Source organism: Takifugu flavidus, chromosome 18 (assembly GCF_003711565.1).
Source record: "Takifugu flavidus isolate HTHZ2018 chromosome 18, ASM371156v2, whole genome shotgun sequence".
Classification (NCBI taxonomy): Eukaryota; Metazoa; Chordata; class Actinopteri; order Tetraodontiformes; family Tetraodontidae; genus Takifugu; species Takifugu flavidus.
Genome location: NC_079537.1, coordinates 8,765,172 through 8,789,213, shown reverse-complemented (window position 1 = coordinate 8,789,213; position 24,042 = coordinate 8,765,172). Strand labels below are relative to the sequence as shown.

Sequence of the window (24,042 nt, the reverse complement as noted above, 5' to 3'; positions counted from 1 at the left end):
GCGGATCAGTTTACTGTACAGTCATAAATGTCAATAAATTTGTGTTGTACGACACCATTTTGTCACCAAACACACCTTGTTTTTGGACAAAATACAAAAGTTCAAAAGGTGTTTCCGCGAAATCCCTTTTCTGGGTAATTCTGAGATCCCAAAAAACAACAACCTGATCTTACTGAACGATTACAATTTTGAGCTTCTGACCTTGTTTCTGTGGGTCCCCCCCTGAAGTGCTGACTGGTGTTGAGCTCCATTGTTATGGAAGTTTCAGTCAGGCTTCTGTGCAGTTTCATCCGTTTAAATATGCTAACTGTCCTCTTTTTAAAGCAGGGTGGGACTAACTTTGAAAGAATTTTAAGCTTCTTCTCCTTTTGGCTGTGGCCCTCAGGGGTCATGACTGTGAATCAAGTCCGTCTAACCTGCTCTTCTTCCTCCCTTATCACTACATCCATAGGTCACAATTTGATGTGCCTTTTTTGTGAGTGCAGGATCACTTCTGGAATCCCACTTTTATCCTCTCGGCTTCAAATAAAAGGGGAAAAGGGCCCCCTTTAGTGGATGCTGTAATCTGGGAGAGAATTTAGATGCAACTGCTAAGATGTGCATTATTGTTACCGAATAGTTTGATGTAAACAGTAAAAAGGAAAGTATCCACTGAGCAATCAGGGCAGCCACGGAAAAAGCATGGGTGATTTTACGACTCCTCTTTCTTAATTTACTACAAAACAGAGTCATTATAACTATAAATACAGATCTTGTTTTATATACAAGACTTTAAATAGGAGATTATCAAGGTCAGCAAATAATTGCTCGTGCCTGCGCGTGTGCATGTTACGATTCCGCAATTCACAGGCGATCTACGCCGATATGACAAAATCTGGGGGACCCCCACACACCACCCACCACCCAACCCCTGGCCTGTGTTGCCCCCCTCAGCCACCAGGAGTAGTGCCTCCCCTCCCGTCATGGGACAGGCGTCCCTGGATACAACGGACGCGCTGCCGACCCTGCGGGGAGCAGCGCGCACAAGCCGGCGCAAACACCGACGGTGCTGGCGGCGATGGTGAAACGGAACGGGACCGAGGGGGTCGAACTGACCGTGCGCCATGAATGACAGGTACCACAAGGCGGCCCGGGATGGCCGCCTGGACCTGCTGAAGGAGGCGACGCGGAAGGATCTGAACGCGCCGGATGAGGACGGCATGACGCCGACGCTGTGGGCCGCTTATCACGGCAACGTGGAGGCTCTGCGGCTCATCGTGTCCAGAGGGTGGGTACATTCCTGACAAAATGTACCTCCGATCAATATTTTTTAAATCAAGAATATCATCTAACTCGAAAAAAATACAATAGAAAATTGAGAGTAAACTAGAAAGAGTGAAATAAACAAATCACAATCCTCCAGGAATGCAAAGAAATTGCACGATGAGGCCAAACGCAAGTCATTTTTCTTCACAAATCACTCTAATGTAATAAACTTTAATCACCTAACCTCGTCTTACTGTCGAGTTTTACAGTTAAGCTCATAATTTGGAGATTTTCTAACTGTTGATGATCATCTAACTCTGTGTGAGGCCCTGCTTTTCCTCCCCTTCACCCCTTTTTCACACGACCTAAAGTCATCTCTAAGCCCTTTAAAACCATCTAATCAAATGTCCTAATGGCTTTATGGACAGATTGTCATATCAATATATCACAGCGGCGAGCACACAGGGAGCACACAGCTCATAAAACTCTACTGTAAATCACTGCAGACAGTGGTGCGCCGGGTCAGTTCATTCCACCACTGTGGTGGAAAAGATAACGGAAGACCAGATTAGCAGCTGATAACACAGTCTGAGGACAGCGCGAATGTGGTTGGCATCCGTGGAGCGTGCAACGCAAAACCGCCGGTCCTCAGTCTCTTCTGGCTGACCTGGTTCTCCTGCTGGCCAGAGAGAAAAAAGGGCCCATTATGGAGGAAAAACTTGGCTGAGGCCTCTTTCATCAGTCTGCCAGGTTCATGACGGCAGAATCACGGGGATGCTTCGGTGGCTTTGCGTGCTCCACAACATGCCTCCACCTTTTCCCATGAAATAAGGGTAAACAAGACTCTAGAGGCCTTGAAATGCCGGAACATAAAGCCCTGATTGACAGAAGGCGCTAAGGGTGAGCACTGATAGGAACATCCTGGCCCACCACACCCGTGAGAGAATCAGGGATAGAATGAAGAGGAGTTTAATAATGTTCATGGGAAACATGCCCCTCGCAGTTATATTTGGCAAGTATATTGCAGCCTATAGCTGTCACGGTGCAGCAGCGTGATAAAGGACACAGAGGGGATTAAAGGCAGACCCGAAGTCAGCGATGCCAGTGTTTTTATGAGGATGAGCATAAAATATGACATGAATTTTATTAGCTCCTCGCTGTTGAGCTTCATTAGTAGCTTATAATGTTACGTTTTGTTTGATCATCCTTTTATTGCTGTTGACCCAACGGTTGAACTTGGGAAACCCTGAATGATTTTCCTTAAATATTGATCTTATGCAATAGTGTTTTGCGATGGGGGGGGCAGGGGGAGAGTGATCAGCCAGACCTTAAAACAATTGTGAGGTAATTTAAAGGCTAAAATTGAAATGATCTAAGACAGTAGATACAGTCCCAGGATGTCATCTATGACATTTTCCCACTCTGAATCCTGAACCTTCTGTATCCTGCATCCAGTAGCATCGAGATGCAACTTGTTTTTAGGATCTTTGAAGCATTAAATTCATGGGTGGTCTTTTGAAATAGCTGGAGAACAACAAAGTCATGAATGTGCACGTGCTGATCGCAATCAGAGCTTGGCTTTCTTAGATCTGGCAGCCCTGATGCGCATTCCTATTGGAAACCTTCGCAGTGCGTCCCATCAATAATACATGTCGCACTCGCAGAGGGGCTTCACGTGCACAGCTACGAATGCAGGCACGGAGGCACGGGCGCCTCGTTCGTTCAGGGCGATTAAAAACGCAAAAGCACAACGTGAGTGATGCCTCGTGTGAGCAAGCGTGTTGGTGTGAGGTGGGAATTTCAGCTCTACACCCTTTAACGTATGTCTGGACTCACAGAATGGAGGGTGATATTATCAGAGGTGTTTTCTCCTCACCCTCCAGTGAAACTGGAGACGGGCGCTTCAGGAGTGTTGCTGGTCGTATTACAAAAAGACAACACACACACACACACACACACGCACACAGGTAAGCCTGAGGTCGTAGAACGTCGCCCTGAAGGCAGATGTTGCCTCTGGTGTTGGCTATAGCTGCTTTATTCCCCTAATCAGAACATTTGGTGATAAACAGTTAATAAAATCACATGCTATAGCAAGAGAGGGGCACCAAATGACAAATAAGCCTCATTTTGATATGAAATAAAGATAGCAGCAATGAAGGTGGGAGTTAATTCTTTTGTCTCTCTCAGAGGAAACCCTGACAAGTGCGACATATGGGGCAACACGCCGCTTCACCTGGCAGCATCCAACGGTCACCACAGCTGCCTTTTCTTCCTGGTGTCTGTCGGTGCCAACATCTGGTGCCTGGACAACGACTACCAAACACCGCTGGACATGGCAGCCACAAAGGGCCACATGGACTGCGTCCGCTTCCTGGACAGCGTCAGCACCAAGCAGGCGGAGCTCAATGCCAAGCTGGTGAGGAAGCTGAAGGAGAAAGTGTTTCGGGATGCGGAGCGACGGATCAAAGACTGCAGGAGGATGCAGGAGAAGCACCGCAAGCACATGGAGCGGAAGTTTAAGAGGGAGATGACCGAGGCTTCGGCGTCGGATGCCATGAGCTTTTCCAGCTACACCAGCAGCTCTGTGAGCCACAGACAGCACAACCTGAACACAGCCACCATCAGTGTGCCATACTCCCAGGTCAGGCTTGAACTGGTCTATCACATAAGTGCTTTATAAAACACAAATGACTTCAAACTGAACTCAGGGCTGTTTTTGTCAGCCTCAGACATTGATGCTCACAACAGGTGATTAGGTTGAATTTCACAAAAAGGAAGACATTCTCATTACTTTACATGTGGCCTGTTAATTTTAATTAATTTCTTTTTTTACATCTCAACCCTGGCATCAAGCCTAACCTTAACCATGTCACAGGACTACTAGTGCATATAAAACTGAACAGTGTTGATGTATATTGAAAGTAGTTAACTGAAATTGTCTTTGCTCTAAGTAAAGTCTAAGAGTTGTTTTATGGTTCATGTCATGTCAGGCTACTCTCCACGCCACAAACAGAGGGAAGACCAAGATTCAGAGAAAGCTGGAGAAGAAGAAACAAGGAGATGGGACCTTTAAGATCTACGAGGATGGGAGAAAGAGTGTGCGCTCCCTCTCTGGACTTCAACTCGGCAACGATGTCATGTTTCTCAAACAGGGAACTTACGTGAACCCCAAGGACCGGGGACGCCGCAATGTCCGTGACATGTTTCCCAGGGACAACAGCGATGCCATTTCTCGTGCCATTAGCGAACCGGACCTGCATTGGCCCGATGTGGACTATTCTGAGATCAGCACAGACTCAGGACATGATTCCCTCTTCAACCGGCCAGGTCTGGGTGCCATGGTTTTCAGGAGGAACTATATGAGCGGAGGGATGTTCGACCTCAGCGGTCAAGAGGAAGCGGTCGAAGGTCTCTCGGGCAGTAATGTGCGTCTGCGCAGTCGGTTGCAGCAGTGTTCCAGTCTGGACGAGGAAAGCATCGGGAGTGCACGCAGCCTGCAGGAGAGAAACGTGGAAGAAGTGCCCTGGGAGGAAGTTGAGCTGGGCCTAGACGACGATGACGAGCCAGAAACGAGCCCGCTGGAGGTCTTCCTGGCCGCGCTGGGCATGAACGACCTTTTCTTCATCTTCAAGCGGGAGAAGATTGACCTGGATGCGTTGTTGCTGTGCTCTGATCAGGACCTGAAGAGCATCCATATCCCCTTAGGACCAAGAAAAAAGATCTTAGGTGCCTGTAAAAAACATCTGGAGATCTTAGAAGAGCCAGAATCCATTGAGGACACAGATCTGTGATGCAATGGTGCAGGAGTATGAGATGGATGGATGGATGGATGGATGGATGGATGGATGGATGGATGGATGGATGGATGGATGGATGGATGGATGGATGGATGGATGGATGGATGGATGGATGGATGGATGGATGGATGGATGGATGGATGGATGGATGGATGGATTTTTGGTTTACAGCAATGTTTTGTCAATGTTTTACAAACCATAATGTGACGCTGAAGCACATTTATCGCCCCCTGGTGGTAAATTGCGATAGATAATGAGGTGTTGGCAGAGGCAAAAAGACTCGAGATTAAATCATTTTATACCTAAAGTCACCATACCCCCCCAACAAGGACATATTGTGGCTGAATGACCTGTCTTTAGGGTGGCAGTGGTGTGGATCCTGCAGTGAGATGGTAGATCCCCGATCCCAGGATCACTGGATTGACTTTTTGCTTGTTTTGCCTGGTGTTAAAGCATTGACAATGTTCTAACTATTGTGTCTGCATTTCTTTGCAGCATCATTTTATGCCAACACAGTTAACTGAGAACTGATTGAGGTGGGGTCTATGTCCCCTGAGTATGCTTACCCCTGTGGGGTAGATCCTCCCACCCAGCTATCTGCACATCATAACGTTAGCATCTGTTGTTATAACGCACGTGCTGTCTCCTGTTAAATGCTGTTTAGCTGGACGTTGTTAAATCTTAGGCCGACTTTTAATAAATTTTTGTAATGCCTCACTCTTCTATGTGCTGTAGGCCACTTTTATTCCACTTTTATTCCACTTTTATTTCACATAGGTGATCGTGGTTGTATTGACACTAGCGGATCTGTGTGGCAGAGACAATAAAAGGGGGGAGGTGCTTATTTTGCCATCTTCTTTGGAATAATCTCTTGCTCTGCGTGTCATCAGCTCAGGAAGTTTTGTACACAAGTGCCATTGTCTGGATGCTCTGTGGCAGTTATGCAACGTCATTATCAGGCGGAAACACAGTCTGGCGTTCCCTAGCAATGTTGCAGTAGCTCGTTGACTCGTAATCACCCATCAATCATCTGTGGGTTTATTTAAAGTAACTGTTATTACTCTGTGTTTAAAAGATTCATAGAGATTAGAACAAACAGGAAGTTTGTTGCCTTTCTGGGTTGGTCGTAAAACTTATCGTTTACTTCCTTCGCCTGCTTAATCTGCTGAATCTTAAACCGTGACGCTGGGTAAGAGATGAGCCGTTGGAATTAAATGTGGGAGGGCCACTTCTTCAGCTTCCTCCGAGTACAAAGGAACTTATTTTAGGCGGGGGATTTTGGCAGTGAGATCTTGAGCTGAAAGTCAACATGGAAGAACTTAACGGGGAACTCCAGGATAACCTGAAAAATAACACAGAATCCGTGAATCTTTTTGCCGAACCGTTCCAGTACCTGCCTCCAGAGGACGTGCCCTGTGACTCCTGTTTGGACTCTCCCTGCAGGGCCATGAAAACCTGCCTGACATGCCAGGTTTCTTACTGCGAAGCCCATCTCAGGCCCCACCTGCTGAACACCAAATTTCAGAAGCACCGACTCGTGGATCCCCTCCACGACACAAACTGCCGGGTCTGCGAGGTTCACCGCCTGCCTTTCGTGCGTTTCTGCATGAAGGACAGCTGCTGTGTGTGTTCGGAATGCGAGAAGCAGCAGCACAAAGGGCACCCGACCATATCCACGAGGGAGGCGCGCAGCGGAATCGAGGTTTGGCGTACTTTAGGGTCAGGGAGGCAAAAGTTTCAATATATAGTTACCGTTGTTGCTGCTTGTAGGCAGAACTGCAAAAGAAGCGTGAAGAGATCAGCGCACGTGCCTCAGAGGCTGAGACTGCCATTGAGGAGCTGAAGAGAAACCATGACCTAATCAGGGTAGAGCCAAAAGAGACAGAATTTTGCGTAAAGTTTATTTCTGCTCATTTATTCTCTCTGCCATCAGTCTTCTGTGCAGGGTGCCTGTGTCGTCGTTGAACAGCAATTTGACCTGCTGCTAGCCACCGTCAAGGAGGCCAGAAAGCAAGAGGTGCAGGTGCTGAAGGGGGAGAAGAAGGCGGCTCTCCAACAGGCAGAGAGCATCCAGGCCCATCTGGAGCAGAGGAGAGCAGAGCTGATCAGGATTCTTACCGAGATGAACAAACTGTCCAAGAGGGAATCTGACGTGGATTTCCTGCAGGTGCAGATCGGGCAATAACACGGGATTACACTCCCCGGGGCAACGATTCAACACCCTGCTGTTGATGGTCCAAACAAGAAAAGTTCTGCATCAGTAAAAACAATCCACCTTATTTTACGGCTTGTTTCACCCCAGTGCTTGATGTGTTTCCAGGAATGCACAGAGTGGAAGAAAGGAGCGGAAGATCTGAGTCTGCCCACAGTGTGCATCAACAACATGGATCACCTCGCCTCTTACGTGGAAGTAGTGATGGATGCCACACAGGAGCTCCGTGACCTGATTCTCTCCTCTTACCGAGAAAAAACAAGCCCGACCTGTAAAAACGAAGAATGTAGGTCGTCTCATCCCACTTATATCCTGATAGGGAAGAAATGGTTAAACGGCTAAGAGCTCAGCGAGTTGTGGTTTGTCTGAGTAACTAATAATCTCGGTAATTTAGGTGCTGAAGCCCTGGTGGCGAAGTCTTCTCCTTCAGCCGTGCCTGACCCTGAGACCCGAGAGGACTTCCTCAAATGTAAAAACACTTTCCAGCAATTTACAAACTGTGTTCTACTCACTGCATTCCTTTTCCATTACAGACTGGAGGAGATTGACATTTGACCCTGACACCACCCATCACTTCCTGCGCATAATGGAGGACAACAGGAAGTTGATCAACACCAGCCCCTGGCAGCACAGCTACCCCGACCACCCCGATCGTTTCGATCACTGGCATCAGGCCATGACCTCTGAGAGCCTCTACCAGGGAAGGCACTACATTGAAGCAGAGCTGAGCGGGGAGGGGGCGCACGTGGGGCTCACCTACAAAGGAATTGAGCGCAAGGGGGAGCAGTGTGAAGGCTGCATCACCGGCTACATGTCTTCCTGGTGCTTAGGGAGAGACAGCAGGGGTTTCTTCGCCTGGCACGCCAACACCGAGACACCGCTGGCGGTCGATGAAGTCACCACGGTCGGGCTTTACGTCGACTTCCAGCAAGGCTGTTTGTCCTTCTACGACGTCACAGAGGGCATGAGGCTGCTGCACGAGTACAGGGAGAACTTCAGCGAGCCCTTATACCTGGCAGCCTGGATGTCCAAGAACAACGATTTAATTCATCTGGTCGACGGAAAATGATTGATTTATGAAATGATTTATTGGGCACAATATTCAAAATTTAAAAACCCAATATTGAATTTGAAAAAAATCTGGCTTGAAAGGATTACTAGTTAAATAAAAACAGAGTTTGGTGAGCTCAACCATAGACTCTGGCTGTATACGTTCCATTTCAGATCGTAAAATTGAGCGTCAACTAGAGACAACTGTCCAACGAGATCGTAAAATATGTTGTGTAAATGAGGAAAAATATGCAAACATCTTCCAACGGTGCTTTTATTTGTTTGAGTGGCAACATATTTCTGATAAAGATTTTGTTCTTAAGATTCATCAAGTTCTCTGCAAATGCACAAGTGGTCATTTTGGAAAATCTATGCAGTAAAATCACTTTCATGCTCATCGTAGACTGGATTGACAAAGTGCACTCCAGTCTGTTTCAGGCAGATGGAATTGGTGATTTCTCCACCGTAGAGGCTGGGAACATCGGGCAGCATGGTGGGCTTGTTAAACATGGGGTTGTCATAGCCCTGGTCCAGAGGTCCCCCGAGCTCTCCAACAACACTGCTTCTCCTTAAGCGGCTCAGCGACGGCAGCGGTGGCAAGCGGACGACCCCCTTACGTACCAATAGGCCCAGAACAAGGACGAGCGTGATCATGATTAGGACCCCGAACACAACTCCGACCACCATCCCTGCATTGTTTCCAGACTCGCCGCCGCTGTTGCCAGAGGAGGTCTGGAAATCAGCCGCGGTAATGCCCAGATGGGAGCTCTGAGCCCGGGCATCCTTCACGATGTCCCAGGCCAGACTTTCAGACTGAGACTCCCCTTCACCGTCCAGGATGACCACCTGGATCTCAGGTGAGGTATCAAACGGGATGAACATGAACCGCTGGGACTTGAAGACTTTAGACATGCCCAGCTTGATGGATTTATATTTAGGCAGGACCAGAAAGAGGTGGTGGATCCTCTGCCTATAGCTCTGCAGGTTGAAACCAGAGGTGTACTGGATGGACACGATGGCGCCGCAAACATCGCAGCAGTGTCCCACAGGGAGGAGGGGCCTCGCACAGCTCACGGAGGGACATTTGACAAAGCTGCAGATCAGCTGATGGTTTTCAGAGTTCCCGCAGTCGCAGCCAGAAGGATCTGAACACCCCGGCTCTCCGACAGTGACCGCAGAGGTTCCATGGAACTGCAGTTGGCCGGAGCGTGAACGGAGGTACTGGGAGAACTCAGCCTGGCTCCCAAATGTCTTCCCCAGCACGGAAACCGATTTGACATTGACAATAGAGTGACTGGAGCTGGTGTCCACCCTGAAAGAGGAGCGGGTTTTAAAAATCACGTCATCGTGGCGGCAGGGGACGCTCTCCTCGTGAACCGAGAACAGGAAGTTTCCACTCTGGAGGTCATCTGATGATGCGGCAGCCTGCCACAGTGCTGGGTTAAACCACCGGAGGGACTCTGAATCCTTGAACCGGACGGTGAGCCCTGCTCCACAGCCTGGATCTTGTCCACTGTTGGCATAAAAGCCGGCTCCTGAATCCAGGATGAATTCGCCATCTATCGGAAGCCTCATCTCCTGGATGGCGTGCATGGTCTCCACAAAAACGGAGACTTTTCTCTGGGCCGAGAACTCGACGATGTCGTTGCCACAGGGAACATGTCCTTTGTCCCAGTTAGTCTTGTTCTCATAATTGGTGTCAGGAATCCACTGTTTGTACAAGGCGTCCGCCGCCCCGACGGCCAGGAAGAGAAGAACGGCTGTTGTTCTCAGCATCCCGAATGTTTGTGACAAAATGAGAAAAGAGCAGGTGAACTTTGTTTCCCTGCCTTGTGACCAGCGAGTCCTCACCAGTAAAACCATCCACATCAGCTGGTACAAGCAGGTGACCTGTAAAAGATTCACCCATCCTGCAGTAACAGAGAGGGTTCAAAAGGCCCCTTTAACACGTTAATGCATCTAATGCATCTTTTCCATTAAACTTAAACTCATCTATGTATTCAACAATGTCTGTTTATGACGTTCTGGCCCGTCGGTGTGTTGCTGAACGTTTTCACTACTCATTATGACGTCATACTCCTTTACGTGCAGAAGCACCAGCATATGTCCATAAACACGCTGGAGGCTGTGTGCTGCGTAGCGTGCGGCTTTGTTGTTTTTTTTTACAGAATTGCGTGTTGGACGTGTGGGTGTGTGACTACGTGGTGTCAGGCAGCTGAAACCAGTTTGTACTGATTGACCACACAGGCGTAATGGTTATTTTCCTGTTCTCCCAGTGCCGCAGGACTCGGAGCACACATTCCTCCAGCACGTTTGTTTTCTCCGTGTTGGACATGAACTCTACAGCAGAGCGAATATTTCGGACCTGCAACAAACTTTTCTCTCGGTAAACTTGCACGTTTTGCACGTCTCCGTAAATGATTGAGCTTATTTTATTAGAATCACGTGTCCGTTCATTTCCCTCCTTTCGACCGTTAGTTAACAACATTTAGCAGTGTAGACCATCTACCCCTAATTTCACATACATATTGGGCATCTGGGGAAAATATTTAACCTAAAAAGAAAATAACTTGCCGAGTCAATACTACCACCTAGTGGCCGATTATGGTGTTGCTGGTACAACGTTTTCAAACCACAGTAACATTTAATTATCAAATTGGAGCTTAAATGGCCCATTAAATAAGTGGTACAAGGTTATTAATTTTTAAGGTTTTCCTGCAAACAAATTTTCTTCTTTAGTACAATTTTAAAAAAGCTCATTTAGAAAAGAAATATGCCAGACTGAAGCAAAGCTGTTGATATATAAATATTTGGATTTATACTTTCCACAAATTAGATTTTTGCTAAAATCTGACATTCCAAATTAATGGCTCCTTAATACAATGGCTAGAGATCAACTGCGTTGTATGTTTATCCCTAAAAGGTCTTTTTTATTTTTATTTTTTTTCCTTTTGTTTTGACAAAAACATTTTAAGGGGCACTGGCTGTTGCAGTAAAACACCAAATGAGCTTGTGGAGCCTCGCCCTTCAAGCGTCGAGACGGAAACCCACGTGGAAAATCTCCACCATTTGGCCCACCCGTCCCCCCCTCCCCCGGTCAAGGGCCCAGCTCGCCACCCTGAGAGGGCCCACCATGGCGGCGGGTGGCTGCTCTCAGGCATCATCTGCATCAACGTCCTGATCCTGGGCTGCGCTCTGGTCACCAGCAGCGCCAAAAGCGTGCGTGTCACGGCTGTGCACAGGCAGGCCTTCCTCATCTTCCTCCTCCTCCTCACCATGTTGTGGATGTTGTTTTATATGGTCTTTACCTCCCGGCGGTCTCGGGCCGCACCGTTCAAGGACAATCACGCGGGGCCTGTGTGGCTCAGAGGTGAGGACATCTTCGTCCCTCGTGGTCCATTTGAGGTTTTGATGGGATGAACGTTTATATCTCAGCTGGACTCTTGCTGTTCGGGCTTCTCAGCCTTCTCATGGACATCTTCAAGATCGCCAACTTCGTGGGATTCCTTCACTGCGACTCTGCCGTCAAAGTTGCTTTGCCCGTCGTACAAGCTGTGTTTTTGTTTGTCCAGGTTTGTCGCACGTTATGAAGACCACTTTAGCTCATCTTCCTCAGAAAAAAGTCTTTCCAACTGTCTTCTGTCTTTAGACGTACTTCCTGTGGGTCCATGCAAAGGACTGTGTGCAGCTCCAAACAAACCTGATGCGGTGAGTTGGACAACTCTTTGACATCTCCAGGAGGCTTGTGTGTTTGTGTGTGTTTGCTCTTGCAGGTGTGGACTAGCGCTCACCATCTCCACTAACCTGGTGATGTGGATGGCTGCTGTAACGGAGGAATCTGTTCACCAGACTGAGATTCCATCTGTCAACTTCTCCTACAGGATGCTTAGAGGTATTTAAATGTAATTCTGACCAGCTTTTTATTTAGAAAAAGACCTTGCTTTGAACCGTGTCAGGCAGCTACGGCGTCGCGAAGTGCAGGTGCAGCCACTCGTCCTGTGACACCTTCAAGAAGGCCTTCTACTACCTGTACCCCTTCAACATTGAGTACAGCCTCTTCGCTTCTGCTTTGGCTTATGTCATGTGGAAAAACGTGGGCCGCCTCGTGGAGGATCACGGCCACCTCCGGGTGAAGTTCCATCCGAAGGACACGTGTTTGGGGGCCGCGGCAGGAGTTCTCCTGGTGCTGGCCGGGCTCGTCATCTTCATAATCTATGAAGTGGACATGCAACGGGGGGATGAGGGGGATAAAACCGAGGCCCTGCTGATTTATTTCCTCATGAATATCATCATCCTGAGCCTGATGCTCCTGACAACGCTGGCGGGCTGCGTCGTCTACAGGCTGGACCACAGGGAGCACGTGTCTGAGAAGAACCCCACACGCAGCCTGGATGTGGGGCTGCTGGTGGGAGCCTCCATGGGCCAGTTCATCATTAGCTATTTCACCATCGTGGCGGAGGTAGCGACGGGAGCCAGAGGGTATCCCAACGCCCTCAACCTGTCTAGGGCTGTGCTGACGGTGCTCCAGCTGGGCCTGCAGAACTACTTCATCATCGAAGGCCTCCACAGGGAGCCCTTCCACACGATGCAGGAAGCAGTTGTGCACGCCAACGCCCAGGTCACGCAGGAGCAGGGAGCGACGCGCACGGCCACGGAGAGCGGCACGTCCAGACGCAGCCTGGCCGCCGACCCCAAGAAGCTCGATTGGAAGCGAAGGGTTCTGAAGGAAGTCTGCGCCTTTTTGCTGCTCGCTAATGTGATTGTGAGTTGCCGTAAACTTATCTGGGGGTTTCATCTTAACACGTCCACACTGACCCGGCCTCTGTCTGCAGCTGTGGATCATGCCAGCCTTCGGCGCTCGTCCCGAGTTTGATCATCCTGCAGAGATGAATATCTACACGTTCACAATGTGGTCTGCCATCGTGAACATCGGGCTCCCCTTCGGAATTTTTTACCGAATGCACTCTGTTGCCAGTCTGTTCGAAGTGTCTCTTATGTGTTAGATTTTTGTGCAGAATATTTTTATATTTAATGATAGGTATTTATTTTTTATATTAAATGACTTTTAATCCATACGTACTTAGGTGTTTTGATGTTGTATATTTTAAGTCGTGCATTTCATCGCAACATTGGCCGTTTTGTCACGTTTGAATTGCAAAATTCTAACTTTAAACATTTGAAAGAATTTCAACTTTGGCGAATGAGCGACAAACATCCGTGAGCCGGTGGAGAATCCCGCCACCTAGCGGTGAAACGTTTAATTCACCACACGTGTGGGTCTGTGCAGTGAAGATGTCTAGAAACTGCCCAGTAAATTCAGATATATATCAATATGTATTTAGAGAATATAAGGAAAATACAATTCCTGACATCAATTGTCAAAACAATGTGCAATATACATAAAACATCTATTACAGTCTCCAAATTGTTATAGTTACATCACGTAAACGACAGTCAGACAACTCGGAGTGCAAGTTTACTTTAAAGCATAGCAAATAACAAGATATGCTGGAACGGACTGGAACAAGCCTGATTGGAACCGATCTTTCCTCTTCCATCAGTAAAGACGGCGGTTGTCTCAGTGCTTCGACTAACATTCACTGGTCTTTAACAAACACGGTGGTGTACGGACAGGATGGACACAGCAGGACCACCTCCCACATTGATCTGAAGGGGGTTTCGGCAGCTTCTACCCACGACGGCGCCACTCACAGAAGTTAATTCGGCGCGGTCCACTGAGGACTGACCTCGGAGCGCCTCCGTCTATCAGTCTACATCCGCTGGATCTCAAAAAGGCGGACGTCGGTGTCGTACCAGATAGGAGGGTCCACGTTGCTGGAAACATCAAGTGGGGACTGTTAGCTTGTGAACAGGCGGCTGCAGGCCCGGCTAACTCACCGTAAATAGATGACGCCCCACATGTAGGTGCGGAACCACATGGCCGTGCCCGCGTTGGGCTGATACTTTCTGATGAGGATGGGGTGAGGAACCGGCAGCAGGCCCACTAATGTGCCGTGCTGGAGAAACTTCAGGATCTCCGATTCGTCCGTCAAGCCTCTGCAACCAGACACAACGATGAGGTTCAGGAAAGCGAGAGGCTATTTTTTTTTAAAAATGCGCTTTGTGCCCACTTGTCGATGCAGATCTTCTCCACCTGAGGAACCAGCACCTGCAGGAGGCGCATGATCGTCTGCAGCGGGAGTTTACACTTCCAGGAGAGGACCTAGGACAGACCCAAACATGAACACACGTCCCATCGACATGCCAACGGAAAAATACCCCAGGTACCAACCCAGTCTGGTGTGGGGGCCCAAACGATGTAGAGGAGGCACTCGACCGGCGACGTCGCTCCATCTCTGCTTCCGTGTAGAAAACATCCTGATGAAGAGACAGGATTTAATAACACACAAACACACACACGCAAACACACACACTCGTACTTCATTGTCTCGGCCCGAGTTTGACTCCGTGTCGCTTGTCCCAGCAGCTGCACTCTGCTCTGTGGGCTGGGGGTCTGTTTTTGGAACCGAAACCATTGTTCCATCCTCAGACACCTGAGATTTCTCTGTCAGTTTATCAATGCCTAAAAACAAAGATGAGATTAGATGAACAGATGTCATAACTCTGATAGACCACTGGGGGCGCTCCAGTAATAGAATAAACAAGAATTAACCCGAAACAAGTGATTATAAATCACATCTAACCTGCAAAACTTCAGCAGATATTTGAGTTCAATCAAAGAAAAGCTCAGTAATCGCTGGTACTTAAGGTAATACTTCAAATCAACCAATGAGAATCAGTTTAATCCTCTGAGTCGGTACCCGGTATGGCGACCAGGCTGGTCTTCAGTGTGCCGGGTTCTGCTGGCACAGCTGGGTGGGATCCCTCCATGGACACCGTCTCCTGGGAGCTCGTGCGGGAAATGACATCTGGTGACTTCCTCTTTCGCTGCAGAGCTTTCTGGATGGAGGCAGCATCGGAGGGCAGGTTGGCCAACTGGTGGAAGACGTTCCTTTTACGGATGATTGCGTAAACCAGGTTGCAGTTTCCTGATGATGGGAGGAAGAGGGATTTAGATCTTTAAAGTGGGACCTTCAAACAAAAGCCCCCTGAACCAGTTGCGACTCACCATCAAACTGGTACTGGATGATATTGTTGAAAGCCTCGAGGAGGAAGAAGACGAGGTGGTGGTTCTGGGCTGCAGAGAACAGGAACCAGGTGGTGGAGAAGGCCTCCAGCAGATGGAGCAGTTTATTGGCGGCCACCATAGAAAGGCTCTTCAGGTAGGGAGACACTGCAGGAAATGCACCAATGATTGGGTTTAGCAGACACTTCAATGAGCAGCTGGACCCCATAAAGGTTCCAATCATAAGAGTTATGAAGTCATAAAATCAACCATGAATTCGGTATTTTAATGTAATCTCTGCATACTATAAACTTTTCTTTAAAGCAGGAGTAAAACTGAATCAATGCAACCTGTCTCTCCACCACTAGGCGTCGCTGCATCCTCCTCGGTGGACTTTAATTTAAAGGCTGCGCGTTAGTTGTTGCCACAGCGACTCACCATTTACAATAATAGTGAGGAGGCAGTCGAAGAGAGGCTGCAGGCGTTGGTGTCCAGTGGTGATGATCTTGTGAAACACCTGCAAAACAGGCAGCCGCTGAACACCGGACAGGTGGACAAACGGGACAATTAAAGCCCGGCGTCGTCAGCCGTCGCCTCACCACAATCAGCAGGTCAGCGTGTGTCCCTGTGAAAACAGGGATGTCCATGGGCACGTGGACGGAGTAGGGCTTATTCAAGCGCACGCCGAAGTTCCTCTCCCCGCTCAGCAACAGCAGGATGAAGACGCCGATGTGCATGAGTCCGACACGGGCTGCAGCCGAGGGCCAATCACAGCAGGTTAAAGCACCTTACAAGGTCAGCGGAGAGATGCTGGGCAGGGAGACTCACACTGATCGGCTCTGGCATCGTTCAGGTAGTAGAGAATAGGAACCAGCATGTCCAGCACGTCGCTACTCTTCAGGACGAAGAACAGGAACTTCTGTTCCGGGGAACACAGAAGCAGTCGAGTTACAGCACAAGCTCGCAGCGTTTGGCTCTTACGGAGCTTCGTTCCAACCTTGTTGAAGTCACAAAGCTTCCAGAAGAGCACCAGCAGCTCCTGGTGGAACTGGATCTTCTTGGTGGAGTTTGGCAGGTAGGTCTGGGTCAAAGGGTTGTTGAGCAGACGTGCTAGGCCCTTCAAAACAAAGTCAAAGTCCTGCGAAACACAGAGCGCTGAATTTCAGACACGTTCGGGGAGCGTGGCCATGCGGAGGTGCTGGCAGTCGTACCTCCTCTCTGTGAATCCTCGATAGGTAATTCACAAACAGGTTTTCAGGGCCTGTAGACTGAGCAAACTTGGTTCATGAATACATAACGACTAGAACCACAGGACAAATCTCCAGGAGTCTGGTTCCTACTTCTTGCTCCTCAATGCTGGACGGGGAAGGCGGGCGATGGGGAAGCCCGCCGTCGTGCTCCAGAGTCACGATGAGAATCTGCACCGCCTGCTCCACCAGCTGCTCCCGGTAGTCCGAGAAGAGCAGGTGGTTGTAGGGGATGCCGTAGCCCACCGGGTCGTAGGCGCACACCACATTCAGCAGAGAGGTGAAGAGAGGCAGCGCGTGTCTGCCGGGACAACGAGACGGCGTTAGCGCGCGCGTCTACCTCTACGGATGCTTATTCAGGCTCCCGCGTCGCCGTTTAAGACCGTTCACCTGTTTTCTGTGGAGCAGAAGAAGGTGACCCAGGGGTTGGTCACGCTGCTGTCGGAGGAAGGAGGCAGGTACATGGCCTCCGAGAAGCAGGTCAGCAGCAACCTCAGTATCTCCGTCCTGAGGAGAGAGAAAAACAGGCTCACATGGCGATCCGATCCAGGTGGCGATCCGATCCACGTGGCGATCCGATCCACATGTTCTGGACACGGGCCAACATGTCCGGTCGACTCACCTGTTCAGGTCGTGGATGTAGTTGAGAGGTGGAGACTGCGCAAACCCCACCCCGGCCTCCCAGATGTATTCACAGCTGTCTATCGACTGCATGCTCTCCACTGAGTCCTGGATGGGGACAAAATGAAGGTTTTACTTCAAGAAGCAGGAAGGTTCCTCAGCAAACATATGGAATGTTCTGCCATTCACACCCTGGATGACTCAGGAAACAATTATAGCCACTTAACAGACAGCAGACAGCTAAACCACAAGAGTTGCAGTTGAGCAACATTCTTTTCCAGTCATGAGGGGAAAGGGAATTCTCGCTGGTGAGGAAACAACTCCAAAAGGAACCTTGAAAATGAACAACATGCATTAACGTGCAGGTCATTAATGGAGGTCAAGGAAAAATTCACCCAAAAGGGAAATTGCATCCAACGTCCATTGAATGAAGCAGCATTCCAGCCCATTTATCAAACTTGAATTTCATCTGTTGCTTGTCTCAGCCAGAAAAAACTGCTTCTGATAGCTAACTGGAGGTTAGCATTAGCCTGTGACGTGGATCAAACCTGCTGGGTCACACTGATGTCACAAGTCCTGGGGAGCCTGGAAAAGCTCGGGGCTCGCGACTCGGACTGGGACTTACAGTCTTTGGTGAACTACCCCGTTTCAGTGGGAGAACGGACACTCACGGGGCCTCTCCTGTGGCTGTGCACGGTGAAGTCAGGGCAGAAGAGCAGGTCGGCGACTGCCAGCAGCAGCGACTCGGCCAGGGGGCGAGCTCCGTCGTCCTCGTCCAGCTCATCGGTCTAGAGAGGGAGAGTTCAGCGTGAGCGTGTGATTAGAACCGATGGAGGAAAAACTGACAGAACGTGTCAAACACAGACTACCACCGAGTCTGGAGCATTTCATTTCCTGCTCCGCGGGAAGGAGGGGGGGGGGGGGGGGGGGGGGGGCGGTGGAGAAAAGAAAACTGCACTTCCTTTTAACTGGAATGAGGAAATTTCACAGATGGGCTGTTTTCTTGCATGAATGAGGACGTCTAACGAGCCTCACGAGCCTCCGTCACTTTTACGGACAGTAACTCATCACATCTTATGTTCACAGCGACCTCTGCATGACCCCTCCCCCCCCCCCCCCGCCCCTGCCCACATGCGCCCACTCACCCCAGCTCGGCCAGCGCCGGGCACCGTGGACCAGAAGAAGCCCCTCCAGTCCTGGTCCTCGAAGATATACGGAAGCACGCGGCTCAGGACGCGAGCGCAGTTCAGGACGGCCTGCCGCTCCTTCTCAGTGGGGCAGCCGGACTCTGCCCCCTGAACCAGCTTCTCCACAGCCTGGGGGGGCACCAAACACCATCAGAGGGCAGAAAGTCGTGTCTCATGAGGCGGCTAGCTCATTTATGCTCACTTAATTACTTTTGTTTTCCTGTTTTTCATTGTCTGTGCTGTGATTTTAGCAGCAAAACCCAACATTTCTTTGCCTTTCCCTCATCCGCCCTGTAAAGTTCACGCACGTGTTGTTTTTGGGTCTTTAAAGAGCCTTCGTCATCCCACTTGGTCTAAAATAAGCAACAGAACCTGCTACGAGAGCTCTTATCTCCCGATCTTTACATAACCAGGCTGCCATTATTTCTGCTTTGTTTCTGGCGCTTCAAATGAAATCTGGAACCGGCGGAGAGGAAGGGGAGGGATGGGAAGGGGCGCTGACTCACTGATTCCTACATCTGACAGCAAGGGGCACTGACAGACCGGGCCCGGTTCTGAACGCTGCTCTGCTTCACGGCTGCAGAACATTTGAAGTCATCGAGCGTTTAATCTGCTGGGTGATGAGCAGAGTACCTTATAGCAGAGGGTCGCCAAGTTTGAGGGGGACTCCTCCCGCACCGCTCTTATCTCGGCCGCTGGCACCAGGGCGAAAACATCCTGGACTGTGGTGCTGGTGTCCGCCCAGAACTGGTCCCAGAACGCGTCGTCCGTGGCTTCCACTGGCTGCACAGAGACACATGTTTGCATTTCAGGCACCATAAATCTGAGACAAAGGCTGCGTTTTACAGCAGCGAGGTTTGAAACACAACACCCTGATTGGCCACTGGTGCATTAAGATGTCATGTTTGTCCTTTTCCTCATCACACGAGCCTGGTGTGTCGGCCTACCCAGCTCAGAGGCCTACTTACCAGTGTAAACACAACCTTTATAACTAAGCACGGCTTCATCCGCGTCACTGATCTCAATACACCTGCTCCTGCAAACATGTAAATCTGCTCATCAGGTTTTTACTGCGCATTCTTTTTTTTTCTCCACCCAAGGGAAGTAAACATGTGCAGCCAGAGTAAAGCTCCGTCATAATCTGCATCGCGGAATCGACCATCATTTTAATCCAAAGCCTTTTTTTTAAAAAAAAGAAAGAAAAAGACGGATTGAGCACGGGTGGTATTTGGGTGGGTCTCGAAAATGCAAAATCAATTATTCAGATAAAAATCCCGCAAACAACGCAACCCCATTTTTTGCGTCAGACGCGTTTTCTCATCGCCACGGTGATGCTCTCCTGCGCGCTCCTGCCAGCAGTATCTCGACCCAACATTTAGCTGTGTGCATAGATGGAGCAAAGCATACCTGCGTCTTGGTTGTCAGCTGAATCACCGCTTTCCTGAAGTTCAGTTTGGAGTCGGTGCTGCCCATCGTGATTTCCCTCGATAACAACAACACCCGGGCTGTCTCTGCTGAGAAACCCTGATAATCTCACCTCCGTCCTGCGCCGCTTGAGTCACAGGCGGAGGCGTGTTTTTCTTTTTTTCCCTTTCTTCCTCCTTCCACCATTGGTTGGACCTGCTGCACTACGTAAACATACGCAGCAAGTCGAATTTCCGGGCAGTCTGGCAAACATTGGCTATCAATGTTTACTTTGCTTCATTTTAGCATATGATGCTAAACAGGTCGTTTGCTAATGCAATTTTGAAGGGTGGATGTTTTGAATGTGCAGCTCTGTTTTGATCTTTTAGATGTGCGCTGTTTTAAACAACGATTAGGAAGCTTATAAGGGGCCGCAAACGCATCTCTTATCCAAATCAACGTCTTTGGGGAATCGGCACCACGTCATTTTATTCAGCAATATTTCCCAAATGATGTTTCTAATATATACACAAATCTATTGAAGGCAAAGAAAGAGATTAATAGGTCTTGGTTTGCAATCCGTGACTGTCGCACTTGCCGCATATTAAAGACCGAGTCAACAAATTGGTTTCCCGAGTAGCGACAAATCGCTTCCATTTCCGACAGCCGCGAACGCGTCATTGCTTGTCCTCGCGCAGCCGCTGTATCATGTAAACACAGCTGCCGTTGCTAGCTGTCCCGTTAGCTGCGGTCTTCTCTTTTCTAAACTAGTTTGGTCTAATCTAAAGAGAACTAGCTTTAATTTCAGGGCAAGATAGCCGAATTGCTTATCTAAATCATTTGGCCGCTTCGTACAATGTGTGCTGAGGTTAGCCTAATAAGAGTATAGTCTTTGAAGAACACTGAGAACTGATGCTAGCTTGTTAGCTACCTAGCCCTTTGACAGTAGTCTCACTGAGCAGATTGATAACAATTCCATTTATTGTTTCTTTATCTTTGCATCCAAGTTGGCTGATGCTTCCACATTTATATTTAACGCGATTTTGTAGCCAGGCGAACCCGGGGATAGGTGGTAACTAGTTTTCGGCAGGAAAAGAGCTGAGTGAACCAATTTGATAAAGCTAACTAGCATTCTCTAGCGTCGTCTGTCTGATTATACAAATAAACAAACGTCGAGTTTCATATGTTGACGGAAAACAGGTGAGTGAGGCCTGCGATGCACCGCTGTAACTGGAACGGCCCCTGGATTATAGGTGTAATTGTAGTCAGAGAAAAGGATTCGTCTCATTGTTTTTGTGGGTTTGCAGGAAACGGCAGCGCAGTGCTGGTGATGAGGAGAAGGAGTATGTGGTGCCCCAGCCCAAGAGGCCGAGCAGAGGTCATCCCCTGTCCCCTGAGCCAGGCCGGGATGCCTGGGACTCTGAGGTATGATACACACTCTGAGATATGCTACACAATGCATGTGTGGCCACGGTTCGTGATCACCTGCTTCTTAAAAGAAAGCTTTGATACATGGCGACAATCTTTAGATGCTCAAGAGAACAGTTCCCACTTCCAGTAGGGAACACATCATAGAAGCCCACTTTCCTTCATCTTGTTTATGATGATGATTGCAGATGTTCCTCTGTATCCAGTCCTACTGTGTGACGCTAGTATCACTCTGTCCTTGGATCTTCATGCCTTGTTTACTTGATATTTGCCATTAAAAAAACACCCAAAAATGGTGATTTCTGCATTTGCAGTCATCTCTCAGCGAGAGCAGCATCAGCCATCCAGAGCACGCCGCCGTGAGCTGCACCAGTCGGTGCGATGCAGACACCTACACCCCCACCACCTCCAGCGACTCCTCAGACCTGGCTGGGCCTAGAGACACGCCGTCTTACCTGCAGATCAACCGGATCCTGAGACAGGCCCATTTCCACAGCCTGCAGAGCCGAAGCCGCCTCAGAGACACGTGACCAGCCGAGGCGTCTCTCCGTCAGGTTGTCCAGGCACCTCAGAACCTCTCGTGCTGATTCTTCCATCTCTTTTTTTAAAATGTCACATCGCAGTTGACAGATGACATACATCAGGTGCATTTGGTGACACATCTGGAGCATTTCATCATTCAGACGGACCGATGTGATCATTTTAGCAATAACCCTAGATGTTTTTGATACACCTATGACAAAGCTGTCTGAGCCTTCTGTGGTTGGCTGATGATGCAGATGATGAATTCCTTGCTGTTTGTCTTCATTAAAACAGTGCCACTGTAGCTCCAGAAATGCCAACAGGCCATTTTCGGCCGGACATCGCGGCTCACTTTGTTTCCCCGTGTGATCAAACGAGTGTGTCAGCGTGTGGACCGGTCTCAGGGAGGAACTTGCACTTGTCTCAGACTGCTTCCATGTTCAGACAGGAACGCCTCGACGGGGAAATGTGGGAGCCAAGGGTGTTCCGCTAGTCTAGTAATCACATTTTCTTATAGATTCCAATTAGATGTCGAGTGAAGTCAGATTCCAGATCTAGTTTTAGGTGAGATCACATTCATTAGGAATAGTGCATGATACAAAACTGTTTGGATCAGTTTTTCCATAGTTAAATGTGGAATTTTTGTTCCTACTGTGGATGATAAAACTCTAGAATTAGATAATGCTAATGTTGTCACACAGCCCTGGCTTCCTATGATGGACCAGTTCTTTTCAGATCCACAACCGAGCGTCCTGGGTTGCAACCTTTCAGGAAACCGCGTGTCTGTGCACTAACCAAAGGTTGTCACATTTACAGACTGGGAGGGCTGACTTGATTTATTGGCATTTTTGAATTACTTTGATTTTTTTTTGCAGTTTGGGTTTTAATCTGAAAATATTTTGAAGATGGGGTTTATTTTTTTAAGTGGTATTTTTGTACATTCATGGCATTAACCTGACATTTCCTGTGACTATGCCTCCATTTCAAAAATAAAAATGTTTTTTTCTTTGTAGAAATGATTCAACATTTAATACACACGCATGTGTGCGTTTTTCCTGTTCAATGTGCACCTGTTATAGGCACAAACAGAACCCCCCCCCCCCCCCCCATGAACGGCTCTCCGTGTGCGGATACCATCATTAATGAGATATGACCTGCGAGGAGCACCAAAAGGTTTCTTTAATTAGCACCCTACATGTCCTTGTCTTGTCACAGACAACGTAACGGATTACAGGCATTAATGCGCCGCACGTAGCCACGGTTACCTCGGCTTCTTTGATTCTCCTGCTCCACCTCGACTCAATTAGAGACGGCTAATGAACTGATGATGAAAGGCAGCGGCTCTCCCAGGTGTGCCTGCTTTAAAATCCTTTTTTTAAACAGTAAAATGTTCCAAAATGAGCAGAAGTAATTCAAAGCGCATTTAAATCACACAGAAGGATCGTAATGATTTTCTCCGTATATACTGAGTGCAGATGTCGATTCAAACAGCAGAGGGCAGCACTCTCTTCTCTGTCTCACACACACACACACACACACACACACACTGTCCTTCCAGGGTATTTGGCAGATATGAATGTGGGCGGTGATGAATGACTGATTTCAGTGGAGTGGAGAGGCAGGAGAGAGTTAAATGGCCTGTCCTCATTCCGGGGGTGTATGTATGCGCATACGTTGGGATATTTTTTGAGGCCAGTGCAAAAGAAGATGTGGGTTACCGGACGGTTCCATTTTCCTGGTGTCACAGTGAATCTCAGCTGCACAACTGCAGCCTAATTGGCCTCCAGTGTGTTTAGATTTAAAGAATATCGTCCAGCAGACGAGTAGACAAACTGGCCACCAGACAGACCTTCAGGCTTCGGTATCAGTGAAACGGGCTGAAGCTGATAATGGTCACCCCTGCTTCTCCTCGCCAGATGTGTTTGGGCAGCTGTTGCCTAGCATGAGATGGTGATGAGGTTGGCATCCACAACCCCGCTTTCCCTCACCAGCCAACGCAAACATCTGCTTCGTCTCCCCACCACCATTTCGCCCAACATCAAACAACGCGGCTCGTCTGTTGTCCTGCCCCCGCGGCCAGTCCCACGAATTAATGACCCGCCAAGCACATCAGCGGTGCCCTAATGTCCCAGCCTGGTCTGTGGCAGGCCAGCAAAAAGAGGGAAGGGTCAGTCGGGCAGGATGATGAAGTGTGTCACAGATT

General features: G+C 48.9%; 6 protein-coding genes across 7 annotated transcripts; 4 read left to right on the top strand and 2 right to left on the bottom strand.

Moving 5' to 3' along the window:
* Positions 1-972: 972 nt before the first annotated feature.
* ush1ga (Usher syndrome 1Ga (autosomal recessive)) lies at positions 973-5,765 on the top strand. Its single transcript, XM_057015679.1, has 3 exons — positions 973-1,267; positions 3,433-3,886; positions 4,236-5,765. Exons 1-3 carry the CDS (start codon positions 1,104-1,106, stop codon positions 5,034-5,036), a joined length of 1,419 nt encoding a protein of 472 aa, XP_056871659.1. The 5' UTR covers positions 973-1,103; the 3' UTR covers positions 5,037-5,765.
* Positions 5,766-5,948: 183 nt separating this feature from the next.
* On the top strand, positions 5,949-8,445 carry LOC130515441 (tripartite motif-containing protein 16-like). Its single transcript, XM_057015668.1, has 6 exons — positions 5,949-6,744; positions 6,813-6,908; positions 6,976-7,209; positions 7,363-7,540; positions 7,649-7,723; positions 7,788-8,445. Exons 1-6 carry the CDS (start codon positions 6,352-6,354, stop codon positions 8,321-8,323), a joined length of 1,512 nt encoding a protein of 503 aa, XP_056871648.1. The 5' UTR covers positions 5,949-6,351; the 3' UTR covers positions 8,324-8,445.
* A 228-nt stretch (positions 8,446-8,673) lies between these two features.
* amn (amnion associated transmembrane protein) lies at positions 8,674-10,080 on the bottom strand. The gene has a single exon (XM_057015502.1). The coding sequence runs from the start codon at positions 10,078-10,080 to the stop codon at positions 8,674-8,676; it is 1,407 nt and encodes a 468-aa protein (XP_056871482.1).
* On the top strand, positions 9,927-13,383 carry LOC130515439 (proton channel OTOP2-like). Of its 2 annotated transcripts, none has more exons than XM_057015665.1 (8): positions 9,927-10,114; positions 10,581-10,690; positions 11,280-11,674; positions 11,740-11,876; positions 11,954-12,012; positions 12,078-12,196; positions 12,261-13,066; positions 13,137-13,383. In XM_057015665.1, exons 1-8 carry the CDS (start codon positions 10,100-10,102, stop codon positions 13,305-13,307), a joined length of 1,812 nt encoding a protein of 603 aa, XP_056871645.1. In that variant the 5' UTR covers positions 9,927-10,099; the 3' UTR covers positions 13,308-13,383. The 2 variants fall into 2 exon arrangements, with proteins under 2 accessions (XP_056871645.1, XP_056871644.1); XM_057015664.1 differs by having other exon boundaries at positions 9,927-10,189.
* A 139-nt stretch (positions 13,384-13,522) lies between these two features.
* Positions 13,523-20,056, bottom strand: hid1a (HID1 domain containing a). Its single transcript, XM_057015663.1, is given in 20 exon segments — positions 13,523-14,139; positions 14,203-14,361; positions 14,436-14,527; positions 14,597-14,619; positions 14,622-14,682; positions 14,745-14,887; positions 15,126-15,353; positions 15,434-15,598; positions 15,869-15,947; positions 16,030-16,181; positions 16,259-16,349; positions 16,428-16,568; positions 16,642-16,698; positions 16,771-16,978; positions 17,068-17,184; positions 17,300-17,406; positions 17,970-18,086; positions 18,444-18,614; positions 19,119-19,268; positions 19,893-20,056. Coding segments are annotated over 20 exon segments (2,391 nt in total). The 5' UTR covers positions 19,959-20,056; the 3' UTR covers positions 13,523-14,075.
* A 133-nt stretch (positions 20,057-20,189) lies between these two features.
* On the top strand, positions 20,190-22,855 carry LOC130515453 (protein FAM104A). The gene is made up of 3 exons (XM_057015694.1): positions 20,190-21,089; positions 21,197-21,314; positions 21,632-22,855. Exons 1-3 carry the CDS (start codon positions 21,073-21,075, stop codon positions 21,845-21,847), a joined length of 351 nt encoding a protein of 116 aa, XP_056871674.1. The 5' UTR covers positions 20,190-21,072; the 3' UTR covers positions 21,848-22,855.
* Positions 22,856-24,042: the final 1,187 nt, after the last annotated feature.

Bases quoted from the DNA above. Each gene is read 5' to 3' on its own strand.
- LOC130515441 (XM_057015668.1), top strand. From the start codon at position 6,352: ATGGAAGAACTTAACGGGGAACTCCAGGATAACCTGAAAAATAACACA. The intron at 6,745-6,812 runs GTTTGGCGTACT...TGCTGCTTGTAG, and splicing joins AGGCGCGCAGCGGAATCGAG to GCAGAACTGCAAAAGAAGCG. The intron at 6,909-6,975 runs GTAGAGCCAAAA...CTCTGCCATCAG, and splicing joins GAAACCATGACCTAATCAGG to TCTTCTGTGCAGGGTGCCTG.
- amn (XM_057015502.1), bottom strand. From the start codon at position 10,080: ATGCTGAGAACAACAGCCGTTCTTCTCTTCCTGGCCGTCGGGGCGGCG.
- ush1ga (XM_057015679.1), top strand. From the start codon at position 1,104: ATGAATGACAGGTACCACAAGGCGGCCCGGGATGGCCGCCTGGACCTG. The intron at 1,268-3,432 runs GTGGGTACATTC...TGTCTCTCTCAG, and splicing joins CGGCTCATCGTGTCCAGAGG to AGGAAACCCTGACAAGTGCG. The intron at 3,887-4,235 runs GTCAGGCTTGAA...ATGTCATGTCAG, and splicing joins TCAGTGTGCCATACTCCCAG to GCTACTCTCCACGCCACAAA.
- LOC130515439 (XM_057015664.1), top strand. From the start codon at position 10,100: ATGAGAAAAGAGCAGGTGAACTTTGTTTCCCTGCCTTGTGACCAGCGA. The intron at 10,190-10,580 runs GTGACCTGTAAA...CTGTTCTCCCAG, and splicing joins ACATCAGCTGGTACAAGCAG to TGCCGCAGGACTCGGAGCAC. The intron at 12,197-12,260 runs GTATTTAAATGT...GAACCGTGTCAG, and splicing joins CTCCTACAGGATGCTTAGAG to GCAGCTACGGCGTCGCGAAG.
- LOC130515453 (XM_057015694.1), top strand. The intron at 21,315-21,631 runs GTATGATACACA...CTGCATTTGCAG, and splicing joins GGGATGCCTGGGACTCTGAG to TCATCTCTCAGCGAGAGCAG.